The 20,928-nt window shown below is 33.0% G+C and overlaps 2 protein-coding genes and 2 pseudogenes across 6 annotated transcripts; all 4 read left to right on the top strand.

Annotated features, from left to right (window-relative positions):
• The first annotated feature begins 323 nt into the window (after positions 1-323).
• LOC125807856 (vicilin-like seed storage protein At2g28490) lies at positions 324-16,552 on the top strand. Of its 5 annotated transcripts, XM_049487591.1 has the most exons (6): positions 10,910-11,240; positions 11,356-11,540; positions 11,617-11,697; positions 11,782-12,177; positions 12,271-12,419; positions 16,148-16,552. In XM_049487591.1, the coding sequence occupies exons 1-6, from the start codon at positions 10,937-10,939 to the stop codon at positions 16,476-16,478; spliced, it is 1,446 nt and encodes a 481-aa protein (XP_049343548.1). In that variant the 5' UTR covers positions 10,910-10,936; the 3' UTR covers positions 16,479-16,552. The 5 variants fall into 5 exon arrangements, with proteins under 5 accessions (XP_049343552.1, XP_049343550.1, XP_049343548.1 ...); XM_049487595.1 differs by lacking the exons at positions 10,910-11,240; positions 11,356-11,540; positions 11,617-11,697; positions 11,782-12,177; positions 12,271-12,419 and adding exons at positions 324-573; positions 670-854; positions 15,341-15,421; positions 15,494-15,886 and having other exon boundaries at positions 15,999-16,552; XM_049487593.1 differs by lacking the exons at positions 11,356-11,540; positions 11,617-11,697; positions 11,782-12,177; positions 12,271-12,419 and adding exons at positions 15,069-15,253; positions 15,341-15,421; positions 15,494-15,886 and having other exon boundaries at positions 10,871-11,240; positions 15,999-16,552.
• Positions 3,567-5,421, top strand: LOC125807857 (vicilin-like seed storage protein At2g28490). The gene is made up of 5 exons (XM_049487596.1): positions 3,567-3,870; positions 4,059-4,243; positions 4,355-4,432; positions 4,514-4,909; positions 5,011-5,421. Exons 1-5 carry the CDS (start codon positions 3,567-3,569, stop codon positions 5,419-5,421), a joined length of 1,374 nt encoding a protein of 457 aa, XP_049343553.1.
• A 1,248-nt stretch (positions 16,553-17,800) lies between the features above and the next one.
• LOC125807864 (tRNA-splicing endonuclease subunit Sen2-1-like) lies at positions 17,801-18,516 on the top strand (annotated as a pseudogene).
• Positions 18,517-18,524: 8 nt separating this feature from the next.
• LOC125807692 (elongation factor 1-alpha-like) lies at positions 18,525-19,030 on the top strand (annotated as a pseudogene).
• Positions 19,031-20,928: the final 1,898 nt, after the last annotated feature.

The following is a 20,928-nucleotide window of genomic DNA, read 5'->3' as shown; positions in this document are numbered from 1 at the left end:
AGCCCTTTGAAATAGTCATCAAATTGCATTTTCGCTAAAATGATCATTTGGTTCTGTCGCCAAATGATTTTTATTTTTTTGGGTTCAGTATACATTTTTCAGGATCTGAACGTTTATAATAAACCAGAAAAAAAAGAGGCTAAAAAGCATGCATGGTTGACAACAACTCCATCAAATCTCACTATTCCCTCTATATAAACAACTACTGATCCTTCATCTCCATTGTACCAAACTGATTAAAGAAAACTTGCTTTTGTGTAACGAGTTGGAAAATGGGAAATATGAGGACACTGTTGCTTCTAGTGCTTGCACTTTTCGTTTCCTCTGTTTGTGGCTATGAGTATGAAGGGAGAAATAGCGAGCAAAGGACACAAGGAGAAAAATGGTTCTTGTTACGTCAGTTACATAATGTTGTGAAAACTGATGCAGGGTCTATGAGAATGGTGAAGGGTGGCTATCGAGCGGGTTCATTTCTCCATAGTCCAATGCATATTGGTTTCATCTCCATGGAACCCAATAGTCTGTTCATCCCTCAGTATCTTGATTCCGATCTTGTCATTTTTGTTCACCATGGTAATTAATTAAAAGTTGTCTTTGCTTTCACTAGATATTTTAAAGAGTTTACCTTTAACGAGCAAGAATATTCATTTTTTTATGAAATGAATACAGGGGAAGCGAGAGTTGGACACATCTATAGAGATGAATTAGCGGAAAGGAGTTTGAAGCAGGGAGATGTGTACACAATTCCGGCAGGATCAGCTTTTTATTTGGAGAATAGAAATAAAAACCAGAGACTTCGCATAATTTGTAGTATTGGTATTACCTCAGAATCCATGGGATGGCATGCTTTCCAGGTACCCCAAGTCACATTCTCAAAAAATTGATCAATTAATGTAGTTCTCTTTAGTTTAACGTCCTTTTTCTTCCCAAATCTTCCGGGTAACTATTTTGCAGTCTTTCTTCATTGGAGGTGGAATTCATCCTGCATCCGTTCTTGCTGGATTCGATCATACCACATTATCAACTGCTCTTAACGTAAGTGTTCAAATAAATTTACCATTTCTTACAACATTTATCAGTGGAAAAAAAAGAAGAAGGTGAGTTAATATTATGTAAAATGACAGGTCTCAACAGCAGAATTAAAAACTTTCTTGACCAGACAAACTTCCGGACCAATTGTACATTTATCTGGTTCTCATGACACAAACATTTGGACCAATTTCATTGCCCAAGAATGCCACAAGAAACTAGCTCACTTGAAAAGGATTGTGAATTCCGCGGAAGAAGCTATCCCCAAAGAGGAGGAATCAACATGGTCATTGAGGAAATTTTTGTGTACTTTATTAAGCAGAAAAGGTTTTGTCAAGAGAATGAATCATGAAGCTCCATCATCATACAATCTCTACAACAGGAAGCCTGATTTCAAGAACGAATATGGATGGAGCAAGAATGTGGATGAGTCTGATTATTCTCCTCTACAAATATCTGGCAATGGCGTTTACCTTGTCAATCTATCTTCGGTAATGACCGCTTGCACACACTGACTAAAATGTACATTTGCCTCAGGCTACTATAGTTACTAGACATATCCAAGTATAGTAACTTGTATGTTTTTTTTCTTGTAAATGTAGGGATCCATGATGGCCCCTCATGTTAATCCAAGAGCAATAGAGTACGGAGTAGTGTTGAAAGGAACTGGCAGGATCCAAATTGTTTATCCAAATGGGACTTTAGCAATGAATGCAAGAGTACGAGAAGGAGACGTTTTTTGGGTGCCAAGGTACTTCCCCTTCTGTCAAATTGCTTCTACAAATGGCAATTTTGAGTTCTTCGGCTTCACTACATCAGCAAGGAGGAACCATCAACAGTTCTTGGTGGGTAAGAACTCATTGATGCAGAGATTGAGAGGGCCAGAATTTGCAGCTGCATTTGGAATTGGCGAGAAAAGGCTTAAAAGGATTACTAATGCTCAACATGAACAAGTCATCTTGCCATCATCATCTCCTACACCTGGTGACAAGGCAATTTATGAATTTTGATTAGTTTAGTTGGAGTTGAGTTATAGCATGAAAGCGCGATGCCAGTTTTGGAACTTTGTTTTGTTTTTCTTTTCTGTTTTCCCTTGATGCAATCTGATTTTGTTTCCTCTGTAGTCTTGTTGGACACAAGCTAAGACACATTGCCCTTTTGAGTTGTGAATAAGACGGATTGTTTTTTTGACATGATTGTGTTCATGGTTCGAACTCTTTTACCATTAGTAAGATGAAATTCCTGTAGTCTAGATATGTTATTTCCGACAGTAATTATGGACTTGACACAATAATAAAAGAAGCATTCTACATACAACACCAAGTTATTTCTAACTTCCCAAATAAACCAAATCATGATGTATACATATAAGTTCAAGAATCTCATTGATTCTGGCCAAATTACTGGATACACCTAGGACAACAAAAGAACAAATGTTCTAGTGATTCCTTCTCAAGACCACAAACAAAACAAAATATCATCTTGTAATTTTAATCTCATATTTTTAACATGAATTTCTCAAAAATATTTAAGCTTATTCCTAAAATAGTTCCATTGACACTTTTGCAAGATTTTCACATGTGACTTAAATCAAGTTTGAACCCCTTTTATTACTACAATACATTTTTTTCTAATGGAAACCGAATCCAGCGGTTCATATATATAATAATAAAAATAATATGATATATCAGTTAGCTTTGACTAGAGTCAAGTTGAATCGAATTAACCAAAATTTTGACCCAAAAAACCAAGATGCGTCAATTTTCATTAGTGTCCTTCATATATGCTAACCGGGTATTTTACTGCATTTTGTCATTCATATATATATATTAGGTTTGAACTTTGTGTTTTCGCATTCTCCTGATTTGGAAGTTAATCGGAGATCTTGCTTATATTTTTTTGCCGGTGACTCGATTACATCTATAAGTTTGAAATTTATAATTATGAGATTTCAATTATCTCTGTTAGAACCCTAGGTGGGTTTTGATTTTGCGTTTGGAATTTGATATGAGAGAGGAGTTCAAGCCAGATTGACCATTCCTAGATAAACTTTTTTTTTTTTTAAAAAAAATATGTGTAAAAATAAGACCATGAGCTCAAATTTGTTTGTATGACAAATATTTTTCTGTGTTCAGATAAATTAAAGTCTCTATGTATCCTGACAAAATTGTATTATTAGTATTATTGTGGTTTTATGAATTGTTTATGCTAAACGTTTATTGAAAACCTTAATACAAGGGTAAAACTTAGTATTTACATCTTCAAAAATTAGATAGTACATTTTTTTAGTACGCTAGAGTAGCTCTTTGAATTGGTCATCAAATTTGGCTACATGATTTGGTTCAGTATACAAGCTTCAACAAATATTTTTTAGGATCTAAACGTTAAGTAGACAAGAAAAGCCTAGTAATTTTGCATGATTGACAACAACTCCCTTTAAAATCTCACCATCCCCTCTATATAAACAACAACAGATCCTTCATCTCCATCGTACCAAACAAATTAAAGACAATTTGCTTTAGTGTAACAAATTGAAAATGGGAGATAGAAGAATACTGTTGCTTCTAGTTCTGGTACTTTTCTCAGGACTAGTGTCCTTTGTTGGTGCCTATGAAGAGGAAAAAAGCGAGCAAACAACACAAGGAGAAAAATGGTTCTTGTTGCGTCAGTTACATAATGTTGTGAAAACTGATGCTGGATCTATGAGAATAGTGAAGGGTGGCTATCGAGCGGGTTCATTTCTCCATAGTCCAATGCATATTGGTTTCATCTCCATGGAACCAAATAGCCTCTTCATCCCTCAGTATCTTGATTCCGATCTTCTCCTCTTTGTTCATCAAGGTAATTAATTAAACTTCATCTTCGCTTTCACAAGATAGTTTAATTTTCACTTAAAGTGGAATCAGTGACATGGAAAATAATAAGAAAGATTATCTGCTACTACATTTTGAAGTGTTCAAACAGTGTAAAAAGTTAAATTCTTTGCTTTAACGAGCCAGAATATTCATTTTTTTATGAAATGAATACAGGGGAAGCGACAACCGGAAACATCTATAGAGATGAATTAGCGGAAAGGAGTTTGAAAGAAGGAGATGTGTACACAATTCCTGCTGGATCAGCTTTCTATTTGGAGAATGGAAATGAAAACCAGAGACTTCGCATAATTTGTAGTATTGGTATTTCCTCAGAATCCATGGGATGGAATGCTTTCCAGGTATCCAAAGCTAATTTTTCGACAAAATGGTCTTTTAATCCATTTCTTGTAATGTCCTAATTTTCTTCCCAAAACTTTGTAGTAACTCGTGTAAATTGTAATTATTTTTAGTCATTCTTCATTGGCGGTGGAGTTCATACATCTATTCTTGCTGGATTCGATCATACCACATTATCAACTGCTCTTAATGTAAGTATTCGAGGAATTTATTTATTTATCCTCAATATTTTCCAGTTGAAAAAACTGAGTCAAGATAATGTAAAATGACAGGTATCGACAGCAGAATTAAAGACGTTCTTGATCAGGCAAACTTCCGGGCCAATCGTGCATTTATCTAATTCTCATCAGTTAAACATTTGGTCCAAATTCTTAGCCCAAGAACCCCATCAGATATTAGCTCACTTGAAGAGGATTGTGAATTTTGGGGAGGAATCTAACCCCAAAGAGGAAGTATCAACATGGTCATTGAGGAAATTTCTGTTTAATCTATTAAACAGGGAAGACGTTGTCAAGAGAGTAAATCGCAAAGCTCCATCAACGTACAATCTCTACAACAGGAATCCTGATTTCGAGAACAACTATGGATGGAGCAAGGCATTGGATGAGTCTGATTATTCTCCTTTAGAACAATCCGGCAATGGTGTCTATCTTGTCAATCTAACTTCAGTAATAACCCAATCATTATTTTAGATCATAAATTTTCCCTTCTTACTTACATGTTTCTTTTCTTGCTCGCTTGTTTTATCAATGTTTTTTGGTTAATGTAGGGATCCATGATGGCACCTCATGTTAATCCAAGAGCAATAGAGTACGGAATAGTGTTGAAAGGGACCGGAAGGATCCAAATTGTGTATCCGAATGGGACATTAGCTATGAATGCCAGAGTACGAGAAGGGGACGTTTTTTGGGTGCCAAGGTACTTCCCCTTCTGCCAAATTGCTTCATCGAATGGCCCATTTGAGTTCTTCGGCTTCAGTACATCAGCAAGGAGGAACCATCCACATTTCTTGGTAGGTAGGAACTCATTGATGCAGAGCTTGAGCGGGCCAGAATTTGCAGCTTCATTTGGAATTGATGAGGAAAGGCTAAAGAGGATTGCCAACGCGCAAAGTGAACAAGTTATCTTGCCCTCATCATCGCCGGATTCTCCTATGGAGATGAACTTGGATTTTTATTAGTTTAGTGGAAATTCTGGTGTCTAGATGGTCTAGTTGAGTTATGGCATAAGCTCGAAGCCAACTTTTCGAACTTCATTTTTTCTTTTCTGTTTCCTTTCATTTGATTGACGCATTGCCCTTTTGAGTTGTGAATAAGACGGATTGTTTTTTTGACATAGTTTCTATTTGTGGTTTGAGCCTTATTAACAAAATTCAAATTCTAACTGATTCTAGCTCCAAATTCCCAAGAAAAATTGACCATTTTTTTTCATTACACAAGTTTCTGTTTTTAGCTTTCAGGCATATGATCATTTATTTGGGTTGTACTGGTAAAACCTATAAAGTTTTCTATATGGTCAAGCTAATATCATTATCCATACATGGTCACTATAGGAAGTGAGAAAAAACTAATAAATGCAGCTAAACATCATCCTCAGTAAAGTCAGTATAGAGTTTGTCTCCTGCAACTATTTTTAAAAAAAAGAACTCTACTCCAAAAATCTTGATTTATTTTGCCAAATTTTTCAGAAGGATTTTTTTTGGGAAGCCAGAAATTGTGAAACTAAAAGGGGAGAGAAATGCATATAGCTTACTACAGGAAATGAGACCTTTTATGGCAACCAGAAATCGTCACCAGAAGTCAATAGGTTGCCACGCAAAAGCCTTTGGTGGTGATACGATCATATAGCGTCGCTGCCAAAAGTACTCCCTTTGTTATGAACCAAGTCCAGCCCAATGTAGATACTAATGTCATACAAGTTGTTATTGGGCTGACAAGAGATATTGGGCCGAGAACGAGCAATAGAGCCAGGTTAATTTGGGATCCGGATTGAGTAGTGGGCATAAAACGATTCCATCAAAAAGGGTAGTGATATGTGATTTAGGGATTATGTAAATTGTTGAGAAAAAAATGTCTAGTCCTCTCATCTCCTTTCTTTGAGTCTATGCTTCTCATCTCTGTTCTAGTTATCTCCTACAATAGTTTTCTTTGTTAGTTTCATTTTCCCTTGTAACTTCGAGTTTAGTGATTATAATATTTGAATGTTTCTATTGTGAAATAATTGGAGTTGTTACACCCTCCGTCCAGTGGTGACATAAATACTCCTCATAAAAATGGTGTATCCAGTCGCTGCCAGAAGTATTCCCTTCATCCACTTTTAATTGTCATGGATTCCTTTTTTTAGAATCAAACACTAAGAACTTTGACTAACATTTTACAGTGTATTTTTTCATCATATTGAGATGCAAAAAATTACAATTTATAGTATTTTTCATACAATTTTTTAATATCTACTTTTTTTTGTTTAAAATATCAAATTAATGTAATTTAATTTAATTTTGAAAATTAGTCAAATAAACTTTTGAAAAACGCAACATGACAACTAAAAATGGACGGAGGGAGTATTGTATATCTTGCCACTAAATGTACCAAATAGGAGTGTTCATGGGAAATCGAACCAAAAGAAAAAATTAATAGTATCTTTTTAGTTTGATTTGGTTTTGATTTTGATTTTAGTTTTAGACAAAAATAATTAAGAACCCGAACCAAACAGACTATAAAAATATGTATTAAAAACATAATTACACATATATGAGTTTTATATATAACTCTTAAAGTTTCATGGTATATCTTTAATCTTTTGCACTCTTATTTTCTAGTCTAGTTCATTGCCTTTATAGTAGCTAGTCCTCGGAACCTGCATTGAACGTTTATTCCCTAATTGATATTAGAAAAGTTAATTTATATAAGTAAATATATCATAGTGGAGCATACATATATCAGCGCTAAGTTCAAAGTTAAGTCCTTTTATATGTAAATTTGACATAAGAATATAACTTTTCACAAAATATAGCATGAAAATCTTTTGTCAGATATTGAAGGTTTGATATTTTAAAAGCTTCATGAAAAAAAATCTTTTATTATATCAGAGGAATTTATATATTTTAATTACTAAATGTAAGTATTAATAATCAAAAAAGAATTTGGCTATAAAAAAGATACTTAGAAAGAAAAATATTACAAAAATGTCTAGGTGGTGTAACATTAAATTTATTGAAAACATTACAAGTTCAAACGGAAAAGAAAGAAAAGTAAATAAAGACATGACATCCATAATAAAAGACATCACATTAAAATATATAGACAAAAATATTGTCATATTAATTGAATTACATTTTGTTAGAAGTCGACTTGCTATAGACAAAATGTTTCATATGCATAAAAAAACTAAAATCATAAAAAAAATAAACAGAAAAGAAAGCATGACTATGTTAAAAATACAGATACACTATATTTCTTGAACTATATATTAAAGAATCTGTATATAAAAAAATAAATATGAATTCTAATATAATAAAATTCAATGTAACATTTGCACTAATTTTTACTTTACATTATTTTTTATTTTATTTTTATTTGTGCACTAATTTTTGTACCTCTTGTAATAGTTAAGTACATGAATTTTATAAACGTTTGAGATTACATATAAAAAGGAAAAAGTACAAACATGTTGTTTTAAAAAGATAAATGATTATCAAACAACGAAAAATACATAACTATAAATCTTTATCAAAGACTTACTCTTTTACGGGTCTAGTTGTGAAAATATTCTACGGGGATTTAACATGCTTACCCTCAAAACAATTAATTATAAATATAAATTGGGATTAGCTTTATTATATTTATATCCTAAAGATAGAAGAAATGATAATATAAAAATATAGTAATCAATTACGAAGTTATATTTAAAAACTCAAAAAGATGGAGATATGAAAAATCAAAATTCACTTACAACTTCATATTGGAGAATATTCATTTTGTAACTATGATAATTTACATATTTCTCAACAAAAAGAAGATGAATATGCATGAAATTTTAAAGAATACAAATAAATGAATAGTAAGAATTCTTACAATTTCAAATTGGTAATGAAAAATTTACAAATGATGTAGACTAACCTAATGAAGAATGGAAAATGAGCACAAATTTGGATGAAAGAAAGAAATATAAATAATGTTGTGTGAGTGTCTTTGATAGACTCTTCATTACACTCACTAATCTTACAAATTACAATTAAAGGTTATTAGACTCTTCATTACCCACATTTAAGATCTTGCATTAAGTCAAGGTACATGAATATATGATTGCATTAAGATCTTGGTTGATGCATGAATTTCAATATAACTATTACTTAATATTTAATTAATTAAATAAATATTAATATTTAATTAATTAAATAAATATTAATATTTAATTAATTAAATAAATATTAATATTTAATTTATTTTAGTAGTAAGATAAGGGAAAAATAGTAATCCAACTTTGAGGTTAGGAGCTTCTCACTTATAATAATACTAGTCTCTGGACACATTCTTTGCACGTGTATTTCATACAATTTTAAACTACACAAACACACATAGTCAAATGTGAACCTGTGTGCTCCAAACATAGTCCATATCCACACTTCAAAGTTCAAATATGCAAAGGATTTCACGGACAATTACTTCTATCTGAATTTGAGTTTTATTACAACATAAGCTTTTCAGAAATACATATTATACTAAAAGAAGTGAATATATTGCTAGTTTAGCAATAATACAAAAAGTGGTAAATATTTGTAGCTAAATCAATTGGAATAGATTTACCTGAAGTAGACTCTTCTTGGAGGAGAAATCTAACCGAAAGAAGGCAAATGGAATAATGGGACAAACACACCTTATGAAGAGTATTTTAAAGAATATGAAAAGATTGACCATAATAATTATTATGGAGAAGATAAAAATACACCTATGTACAACCAGTAAAAATTAAGAAATTTAATATTAATATAAATGAAGAATGTAAAAAGACTCTATGGAAGATGAAAGAAACAAAATTTAATGAGTAAAATAATTTAGGGAACTTATACACATGTGACTGACCATAATTAATTGTTGTTACACAATGTCGTCTTCACCCTCACCAAACATTTTTGTTCCTCTAAACATGTAGTGAAGGAGAAGGTGAAAGAGATAAATAAAATTGTGGCAATAAGCATTTTCAGAAAGCATATATAGTATTTAGATTCATTGAATTTGAGGGGCTAATGAATTTTGTTATATTTTCTTATGTAAACAAAAGTTATTCAAATGAATATTTGCTTTTACTCCAAGGATAAAATGATAAACTAACTTTTGATTCATTATTATTATGGATATTAATTATTATTTATGAATAATATTTTTTTTTATCCCACTTTTAATATATATAAATTAATTTACCAAGTATGTAATTCATCATTAGTTTGTGCTAATTATAACAGAAGAAAATCAAAAGTTTAAACGATTGCAAACTTCCATAGTAAGTATTTATTGAAGCAATAACTTAGCATTTAATATAATTTTATGAATATAATTCATCTGAAATTTTTTATAACTTTGCACGGTAGGAGTAACTAAGGTACACTTAAGGGTCATTTTAATTGTTGCCAAACTTTTTGATTTCCTTTTGTCATTTAATAGGATATCATCCAATTGTACAAATATTCATTGTATCTATATTAATTCATGTCATAGATTGTGAGTTCTCCATTTTTAGAATATTAATATTATTATTAAAAATATATTAGGATATTTATTATAATTAATGTGTATTTATATTTTTGTTCATAAATATGTAATATAATAGTGTTTAATAGAAAATACAATAGTTTTTATTAATATTTAATGTATATTTACATTTTTGTCCATAAATATTATGATATTATAAGGACATTTTTGTAATTCAACTTTTGACATACATTTTTGTAATTCAACTTTTGACATAGAGGCTTCCCACTTATAATATAATATGATATGATATGATGATATGATGATATATGATATGATTTAGTTCTTGGCATTTACTTTCTAGTTTGATATTTGATCAATCCAAGAATTTGTTTTATGTTAAAATAACTTGTCTTTAACAAGCCCTTAATTGTTCATCACTATTTTGTTTAATTATCATTGATATATCTTGATAAATAACATATTTTTATTTTTATTTAAAAGTTGGAATATGTGTATGACAAAAACAGAACTATTGAAAAATCCACTTAAAGTTGTTAGATTTAGTTTTAAAGGCTTTAGTGGCTAGAAAAGATAAGTTGTGAATGCCTTAAAAGGGGCAAAACATTATGTTGCAGCAAACATTTCATCGCCACAAAAACTACTTTTTTATTATTTATAAAATATACATTCTTAAATCCATTTTTTAAATTGCGCTAGATTAGGCCTTTGAAGTGGTCATCAAATTGCAGTTTCACAACATTTGGCTCTGTATACAAGCTTTGAAAAATGATGTTTCTTTATTTCAAACTAATTTCTTTTTTCAGGATCTTAATGTTTATAACACACCAGAAAGCCTAAAATTCTTGCATGGTTGACAACAATTCCTCTTAAATCTCAGCATTCCCTCTATATAAATCTCTAAACTCTGCAGTTAAGTCATAAGTGAACCAAAACTAATCATTAAAAAAACTTACAAATTAAAGCATTTTTCTGTACCGAGTTGAAATGGGAGATAGAAGGATACTATTGCTTCTAGTGCTGGTACTTTTCTCAGCACTTGTGTCCTTTGTTGGTGCTTATGAAGAGGAAGAAAACGATCAAAGGACACAAGGAGAAAAATGGTTTTTGTTGCGTCAGTTACATAATGTTGTGAAAACTGATGCAGGGTCTATGAGAATGGTGAAGGGTGGCTATCGTGGGGGTTCGCATCTCCATAGTCCAATGCATATTGGTTTCATCTCCATGGAACCCAATAGCCTCTTTATCCCTCAGTACCTCGATTCCGATCTTGTCCTCTTTGTTCACCATGGTAAAATTCATTTTCTCTCTTTCATTCCATTCTTTAACTTCAATATGTATAAGAATTCATTAATTTTGTCAGAGTATATCATGAGTCATTTTCATTTTCTATGAAATGAATACAGGGGAAGCTAGAGTTGGACACATATATAGGGATGAATTAGCAGAAAGGAGTTTGAAGCAGGGAGACGTGTACACGATTCCTGCTGGATCAGCTTTCTATTTGGAGAATAGAAATGAAAACCAGAGACTTCGCATAATTTGTAGTATTGGTATTACCTCAGAATCCATGGGATGGCATGCATTCCAGGTATGCCTAAGCTAATTTCTCAGCAAAATTGTGCTATTTTCTTCCTAATACATTATAACTCAAAACACCTTTGCAGTCTTTCTTCATTGGCGGTGGAACTCATCCTACATCCATTCTTGCTGGATTCGATCATACCACATTATCAACTGCTCTTAATGTGAGTATTCAAGGGAACTTAATACTTCTTGCTACATTTAACAGTGGGGGAAATTAACTGAACCAAAATTATGTAAAACTGCAGGTTTCGACAGCAGAAGTAAGAACGTTCTTGACCAGGCAATCTTCCGGGCCAATTGTGCATATATCTGATTCTCATCACACAAACATTTGGACTGAATTTGTTTCCCAAGAACCCCACCAAAAATTAGCTCACTTGAAGAGGATTGTGAATTTAGAGGAAGAAGTTAGCCCAAAAGAGGAAGAATCAACATGGTCATTGAGGAAATTTTTGTGTACTTTACTACACAGAAAAGATGTTGTCAAGAGAGTGAATCATGAAGCTCCATCATCGTACAATCTCAACAACAGGAATCCTGATTTCAAGAACAGTTACGGATGGAGCAAGACATTGGATGAGTCTGATTATTCTCCTTTACAACAATCAGGCAATGGCGTTTATCTTGTCAATCTATCTCAGGTAAATCATCTTCCCTCATATAAGTGGTGACCTTTGGTCCTATTATCTCAAATCGTATAACTTATTGTATGTTTCTATTCTTGATAAATGTAGGGATCCATGATGGCACCTCATGTTAATCCAAGAGCAATAGAGTACGGAGTAGTGTTGAAAGGGACTGGCAGGATCCAAATTGTGTATCCAAATGGGACTTTAGCAATGAATGCAAGAGTACGAGAAGGGGACGTTTTTTGGGTGCCAAGGTACTTCCCCTTCTGCCAAATTGCTTCATCAAATGGCCCGCTTGAGTTCTTCGGTTTCACTACATCAGCAAGGAGGAACCATCCACAATTCTTGGTGGGTAGGAACTCATTGATGCAAAGCTTGAGAGGGCCAGAATTTGCAGCTGCATTTGGAATCAGTGAGAAAAGGCTTAACAGGATTGCCAATGCACAACGTGAACAAGTCATCTTGCCTTCATCATCGTCAGATTCTCCTATGAGGATGAACATTGGTTCTTATTAGTTTATGGAAATTCTAGTGCATCGTTGGTCTAGTTGAATTATGGCACCAAAGCTCGAAGCCAATTTTGTTACTTTTCATTTTTTTTTTTTTACTTGCCCTGTTATTCAGTCTGAGTTTGTTTCCTTGGCGTCTTGTACACATTGCGCTTCTGAGTTGTGAATAAGACGGATTGGTTTCCTTGACATGGATTCTATCGTGGTTTAAACTTCATCAACAAAACTTCAACGTCAATTTTACTTATCGTATTTGAATTAATGCTGCAATGCTGTTCTTATACATTTGCTCATAACAGTAAATCCTCCATCATTCAAAAATCGTCTTCATATATTAAAAGCCAAAGGTAATTCTGTGAGTAAATTTTACAGCATATACTAATAAGGTATTTTGAGACTAGATTGTAACATTTCTCAACTCTGGTGGTACCAAAGAGAGGAGCATCCAACATACTAATTCTCATCGGTCTCATGTCATTGAAACAAAGTGATTCTGTTTTGTCACTGTTTTTTCGGAATCCAAAGAGGCGTTGATCTATGAAAAACATGATATTGTCCTTCAATTAGCATTTCACTTGACAAGCATATAGTTTTGGGACCCTATATAAACAGGGCATTAGTGTTCCGTTGGAGTTAGACATGCAATTAATCTTTTAACGTACAATTCAAGTGATCAACAAATTAAAAGGTCCAGTTTCATTTGCTCATCTCTTTTACTAATTTACTCTCATAAATAACGTTTTATTTTAAAGTTATTATTACGACTCAACAAGAGTCAATAAGCATATTTTGGTCGGTTTTGAGCTTTGACTAAGACAAGTCCTACCTAATTAAAACAGAATTTAACCAAAACAAAATTATAAGCGGGTCAAATTAGCTTAGAAATATTGATATTTTTTGCTTATTTACTTGTTTGGTAAACATAAAAAGTATTTATAAATTAAAATCAGTCAGAAATTGGGTTGTACTTCATAAATATTTGTCCTTTGTCAAAAACCTTTTATGATATTATCCTTAATATCTTCTGTAATCTCTAAAATACTCTCCCTAATAACTTTTAATTATTTCTCCAAATACTCTCCCAAATAACTTTTAATTATTTCTCCATTCCATTTCCGTCATTCATTTTCTTCTTTTCTAAAATTCATTCAAATACCTATTTGCTTATAATAATCATATGAATTTTAGTAGTTTAGCCTTCAATTTGCAAACCTGACTTGGAAAAATTGACAATGGGGGAGGATGGAAATAATTTATTTTTTTAAAAAAAAGGAAGATATTTACATAACTAATTAAATAAAATATCTAGTATCTTAGAAGGGGCAAACTATTCTGGACATTTAGGTAGCAAGTTTTTTTTTTTTTTTTCCTTTTGGGGTATTTTATCATGGATATAATTCAGATATGCTGCATAATACTTTAGAACAAATTGCATTTGTCATTTTTTTACTTGATCAACCCACAAATTACGATAAATAGTCACATTAATTGTCTTTTAAGTACTTGTTGATATTGTAATGTAGTAAATTATTTTGTAAGTTTATTGTGAATTGCTAATTGTAAATATTAAGCCCTTCCTTTTATTTCGCTAGAGAAACCCTTTGAAATGGTCATCAAAATTCCTATTTCATTACATCATTTTATTGTGTATTACAATCTTCAACAAATGATTTTTCTTTGGTTCACCGATTATTTTTCAAGATCTCAACGTTCATTCCACATCAGAAATCCTGAAATTTTTGCATGGTTGACAACAATTCCTCTCAAATCTCACCATTCTATCTTATATAAATCGTTACAATCTGCACCTAAGTCATAAGTAAACCAAAAACTAAACTTACAAATTAAAACTACTGGTAGCTTTTTTGGTTCCGAGTTAAAATGAAAGATAGAAGGACATTGTTGCTTCTAGTGCTGGTACTTTTCTCTGGACTTGTGTCCTCTGTTAGTGCCTATGAAGAGGAAGAAAGCGAGCAAACGACACAAGGAGAAAAATGGTTCGTGTTACGTAAGTTACATAATGTTGTGCAAACTGATGCAGGGTCTATGAGAATGGTGAAGGGTGGGTATCGAAGGGATTCATTTCTACATAGTCCAATGCATATTGGTTTCATCTCCATGGAACCAAATACTCTCTTCATCCCTCAATACCTTGATTCCAATCTTATCCTCTTTGTTCACCATGGTAATTCAACTTTATCTTCGCTTTCACTAGATTTAAAAAAAAAGTTTAACTTCTAATGTTTAAATGAGTATCTTCTCGGATCAGTAACTTGGAAAATAATAAGACAGATTGTATGTTACTACATTTTGAAGTATAAGGATAGTGTAAAAAAAGTTAAATCCTTTCCTTTAACGAGCTAGAATATTCATTTTTTGATGAAATGAATACAGGGGAAGCAAGAGTTGGACACATCTATAGCGGTGAATTAGTGGAAAGGCATTTAAAGCATGGAGATGTGTACACAATTCCTGCTGGATCAGCTTTCTATTTGGAGAATAGACTTGAAAATCAGAGACTTCGCATCATTTGCAGTATTGATATTACCTCAGAATCCATGGGATGGCATGCTTTCCAGGTACCCTAAGCTAGTTTCTGAAAAATTGGTCTTTTAATGGCTTTCTTTTCTTCCCAAAACTTTCTGTAATGTTGAAACATTTTACAGTCTTTCTTCATTGGCGGTGGAACTCATCCTGCATCCGTCCTTGCTGGATTCGATCATAACACATTAGCAACTGCTCTTAATGTAAGTAGTTTTACCATTTCTTACAACATTTATCAGTGGAAAAAATTGAGTTAATATTATGTAACTTGGCAGGTCTCGCCAGAAGAATTACATACGTTTTTGACCAGGCAAACTTCTGGTCCAATTGTGCATATATCTGGTTCTCATCACAAAAATATGTGGTCCGAATTCTTGGCCCAAGAACCAACCCAAAAACTAGCTCACTTGAAGAGGATTGTGAATTTTGGGGAAGAAGCTAGCCCAAAAGAGGAAAAAACAACATGGTCATTGAGGAAATTTTTGTTTAATTTAGTAAACAGAGAAAATGTTGTCAATCATCATCATAAAGCTCCGTCAGTATACAATCTCTACAAGAAGAAGCCCAATTTCAAGAACCATTATGGATGGAGCAAGAATGTGGATTCGTCTGATTATTCTCCTCTAGAACAATCTGGCAATGGCGTTTACCTTGTCAATCTATCTCCGGTAATGACCCTCACATAATTCAACATCATGGTATAGTCGATCTCTTTCTTCGCATTAAAATCCTCTTACCTGTTACATATGTTCTTTTTTTTTTTCTTTTTTTATAATGTAGGGATCCATGATGGCACCTCATGTTAATCCATCAGCAATAGAGTATGGAGTAGTGTTAAAAGGGACTGGTAGGATTCAAATTGTGTATCCAAATGGGACTTTAGCAATGAATGCCAGAGTACGAGAAGGGGACGTTTTTTGGGTGCCAAGGTACTTCCCTTTCTGCCAAATTGCTTCAACAAATGGCCATTTTGAGTTCTTTGGCTTCACAACATCAGCAAGGAGGAATCATCAACAGTTCTTGGTGGGTAAGAACTCGTTGATGCAGAGCTTAAGAGGGCCAGAATTTGCAGCTGCATTTGGAATTGATGAGAAAATGCTTAAGAGGATTGCCAATGCTCAACACGAACAAGTCATATTTCCTGCATCGTCGTGGGATTCTTCACAAGACAAGGCTTCAGAGCCAGAGAGGAAGAAGAAGACCAATTTTGAGAGGATTGTGGGGAGCTTAGGCAGTGACATGATCATGGGTTTTGATTAGTTTAATTTGTTTAGTAAAAAGTGTTGGAAATTTTATTTATCCAACAATAACTCTAGTTTGAGTTTTGGCTTGAAAGGTAGATGCCAATCTAGGAACTACCATTTTTTTTCTTCTTAAGATAGCATTTTGATTCCTTTGTTGTCTTGGAGTCTTGTGAGTGTGAGTTTTGAATAAAAAGGATTTTCCTTTTCGGGTTCTATTGATGCCTTTGAACTCCATTAATTAGAGTTTCATTCGGTCATTTAGTCATTTCTTGTTAATATCATATCACTTGAAAAATAATCGGCGGCTTGGTTGAATGTAACATGAAATCAAATTGATGGTTTATTATAAACTTTACGATTTATTTTAATTGGTGTTTCATCAATCAAACATATAAATAATTTTTTACTTTAAGGCTTCGGAATGCTAGATTTAACAGCACGGTGGTGTTTCATTGGAGTAGACACAAAGCTGTTCATTAGTACGAAAAGATAAGGGCATTTAGGTAAAAACACTCACAAATCCTCCTCTTCAACTTTATTTGATTTGCTTGTCCATCTTCTGGGCTCTGGCGGCTTGTGTTTAGGAGGAGAGGAGCCCTCTACTTTGGATTTCAAAAGGTAAGCTCCATTTCCTCATTTATTTACTTCCAATTATTCTAAGTACATAGTCATCTCTTTCGATCGATATACTTGTACTTGTAAAACCTACATCTCTTCTAAGTATATTTGTAGACCTAATTGAATCTACAACTTTCAAAAAAAAATTGATAATGGTGAGTGGGCCTGCTTGCGCTTCACTAATTACATACAGATAACTTTGTTCACCAAAACTAAAACAGATGCAAGAATTACCTAGTGTTTTGTCTCTGTTACGATTTGATGAATGTGCAATATAATTGCTTTCTGATCGGCGAATCATAAAGGATTCTTTATTTGGATCATTTCAGTTGATTTACTGCGTATTTTCTGTCAATAGTTGTATGACAAAGTGCTTTCCTAGAATGAAGCTGGAACTACCATTTCATAGATTTAATTTAAAGTATGTTGGACATAATAAGACACAGCACTTCATGAATTCTGTAATACTAAAAGAATTTTCGCACTCTTAATCCTTGTAACTTTATAGGCATAATTTATGTCTGCTGTGGCGAAATGCAATTTACTTTATACTTCTGAAACTTTGTACCTAGTGTTTTTTTTTTTTTGCTAATGATAATGTGTTGTATAACTATGTAACTGGTTCATTACACTCTTTTAGTTGCGATGTTGGTTGAACAAACAGGTGTAAATCAGAGTATCGTGATTTCAGAGCTCCTTTTTTTGTTGTGAACGTGAATAATGGGGTCGAGGTGGAAAGGAAAAGGGGCACAAGTTAAAGCTCTTGCAGATCCCATTTCAGAAATAGTCAGCCAGCTCCAATATTCTCTGATCAGCTCAAACTCCATAGGACTGCTTTCTGGTATGAGTGTGCTTCTTAAAGCAGATGCAGAATTAACTGACCTCCTCAATCGTGCATGTTTTGGTAGACCTAGGGTAACATCAGAAAAGAATGAGCAATGGTTTCAGCTCTCCATGGAAGAAGCTTTTTACCTTCAATATTCTCTAAAATGCATTAAGGTTGTTGACCACAATGACACTGAACTGAATAATGATGAGTTATGGAAGCATATGACATCCAAGAAGGAAACTTTTCCTATCTTATCCAAAGCTTTTTCTCACCTTAGAAGTAAGAACTGGGTGACTAGATCGGGCTCTCAGTATGGGGTAGACTTTGTTGCTTATCGTCATCACCTGCTTTGGTACATTCTGAATATGCTGTGCTCGTTTTATCAGCACAAGATGGTAATGCAAATGGTCGCTTGAGAGTTTGATCCGACTTCCACTGCACTCTTTGTCTTTGTGGTAGTGTGGCGAAAACATTATTAATTCTCGATATTGAGCAACAACAAAGTTGTGCAGCTTCTCCATCATGCTTAAATAATTATATTGTTGAAGAGAGAACAATCACAAGATGGAGTCCAGAGCAAGGCAGTGAGAAAAAAGTAAAAACGTGATCCAAGTTAAATCTGTTGAGATGCACCACAAAGGTCTATAGGAGGCACTCCTGGTGACAATGTTGGATTCAACCTGCTGAATGTTGCAGTTAAGGATCTCAAGCATGGTTTTGTGGCGTCCAACTCCAAGGATGACCTGGCCAAAGGGTCTTCCAACACTTCCCAGGTCATCATCCTGAATCATCGTGTCCAGATTGGAAACGGAGATTCCCCTGTCCTTGGTTGCCACACCTCCCTCATTGCCGTCAAGTTTACTGAGATCTTGACCAAGATTGATATGCTGTCTGGCTAGGAACTTCAGAAGGTGCTCAAAGTTCTTAAAAATTGTGATCCCAACATGGTTAAGATGATTCCCACAAATCCAATGGTTGTTGAGACCTTCTCAGAGTACCCACCATTGGGTTGTTTTGCTGTGAGTAACATGTGTCAAACTATTGTTATTGGTGTTATCAAGAACATTGACAAGAAAGATCCAACCGGTGGCAAGGTCACCAAGGCTGCTCAGAAGAAGTGAGGCTGTTTTGATTAATTTCTACTTACTGTTTTTGTCTATTTGCATTAGATATTCTTAATTTTGTTATGGACACTACATCATCGATGCCATTCTCATTGTCCTGTAGACAGAGTTGGTCCGATTATCCTTGTTGATGTACTTCGGCTTTCTAAAAATACAAGTAATAATAGTAGGCTACAGCACAGGTCATCGCGTTCACATTGATCTTAGATAAGCAAAAAGTTGTAAACAAGTTGGAGTGAATGGATTCTTATTTTATGTTGTGGTAAAAGCTTTTTATATTAATAGCGCGGGCTAATCACTTTTTAGCACAGCAATTGAAACAACCACTGTCTGGGAATTTCACAAGTTGAAAGTCCATATTCTCAGGGGCTTCTTCTAGTAATGTTAAGTCTAATTTGAATGAACACATGGCTTCATCCAAAGTATGGCCCCAAATGAAAAAAGCTTTCTGATGATCTTTAACTTTAATTTATTCATTTGGACGCAACAGTACTGGCAGCTTCAATAATGGTATTATTATGAAAATATGTGGCACCCAATCAAATGGTAATAATTGATAAGTCATTGATATAAGCAGTCAAGTCAGTAATTTTTAGTCAGCTCTTTGGACTCGTCTAGATGAAAGTTTTTCCCTGAATATATTAGACCAGGGTCATATCAAAGTAATGAGAAGAAATAATTGTACTTCACTATTTTTTATCATTTAGTACTCCCTCTTTGTATTAATTTTGAGATTCAAACGAGTTAGGCAAAAAACTATAATTAAAAGGTTGGATTTTATACACACATATATATATATATATATGCATTTTTTAAAATTGACTAAAAAAAAATTAAGACAAACAATATATATATATATGCATTTTTTAAAATTGACTAAAAAAAATTAAGACAAACAAATTGAAATAGGAAATACCTCACTAGAGCAGTAGTAACCTGGATAAAAAAGAAACAAATTAAAGTGGCATAGACATTTTTTTGTAGGTTTATAATCTCATATTAATCAATCGAGTATTGATGAATTGGAAAAGGGTCAAAATCCCCTTAAAACAATGTGAAATGAATAAAAATGTCATCCGTTTAGAGTTTGGCCTAAAAAATGATCTTGTCAATACATTGATCCAAAAATACTCTTAGAGTCGATAGTTTTGTACAGATATACCTAAAAGTGTACTCATCTATTTTAAAAATATTTTGAAACATTACAAAGTCTTGCATACACAATAATTGACAACATTTTTCCCTAAATCTTTTAGTCAAAAGCCTACGATTATATAGGCTTTTGGAACTAGTACTTAAAAGAACTAAACATCAGAATAAAAAATAGATCGTTGATTAACCCCATCTTATTTGTCTATATCCTACGCCTGCCAGCATCTTTAATTTGCAGATCATATCAGTTATAAGTACGCATTATTAACTCTATTTTCCGGATTATCATATCAGACTTGCAACAAATAGTTAGTCGTGTGTCAAGTTAACAAGATGTTTTAAATTTACCGACATTAAAAAAATAAACTTTTTTTTAACATGAACATACCTCCTCTTTTTTTTTGGAGGGTCAATTTGACAAAGGAAAAACTAGGCTCGAATTATTTAATAGAAAATGTAATACTACAAAATAAAGCATATCTTAGGCTAATTGTAATATAGAACTGATCTAAGGAAGTGAAAAGTTTCAACTACGTACGTACTTCCATAGTGATTTTGGCTAAAAGAGTATAGTAAATACAAATAATTGAAAAGGTATCCAATTATATTGAATTGAAAAGGTCTATATATGTTTATTAAGTTGCATGTGAGAAAGAATTATTTTCCATGTCTTGTCACCAAACACAAGATACCAAACAAAGATAACAAAATAATATAAAACGTAGCAAACATGTTTGATTTAT

This window comes from Solanum verrucosum, unplaced genomic scaffold (assembly GCF_900185275.1).
Source record: "Solanum verrucosum unplaced genomic scaffold, falcon-dt-bn FXZP01000183.1, whole genome shotgun sequence".
NCBI classification, from domain to species: Eukaryota; Viridiplantae; Streptophyta; class Magnoliopsida; order Solanales; family Solanaceae; genus Solanum; species Solanum verrucosum.
The sequence above is the reverse complement of the archived record's forward strand: the minus strand, read 5'-3'. Positions and strand labels throughout refer to the sequence as shown.

What these genes read in the sequence shown, in the direction of transcription:
- LOC125807857 (XM_049487596.1), top strand. Translation starts at nt 3,567, where the DNA reads ATGGGAGATAGAAGAATACTGTTGCTTCTAGTTCTGGTACTTTTCTCA. An exon ending in TGGGATGGAATGCTTTCCAG is followed by an intron (nt 4,244 to 4,354) that starts GTATCCAAAGCT and finishes AATTATTTTTAG; the next exon opens with TCATTCTTCATTGGCGGTGG. An exon ending in ATCTTGTCAATCTAACTTCA is followed by an intron (nt 4,910 to 5,010) that starts GTAATAACCCAA and finishes TGGTTAATGTAG; the next exon opens with GGATCCATGATGGCACCTCA.
- LOC125807856 (XM_049487591.1), top strand. Translation starts at nt 10,937, where the DNA reads ATGGGAGATAGAAGGATACTATTGCTTCTAGTGCTGGTACTTTTCTCA. An exon ending in TGTCCTCTTTGTTCACCATG is followed by an intron (nt 11,241 to 11,355) that starts GTAAAATTCATT and finishes AAATGAATACAG; the next exon opens with GGGAAGCTAGAGTTGGACAC. An exon ending in TGGGATGGCATGCATTCCAG is followed by an intron (nt 11,541 to 11,616) that starts GTATGCCTAAGC and finishes ACACCTTTGCAG; the next exon opens with TCTTTCTTCATTGGCGGTGG.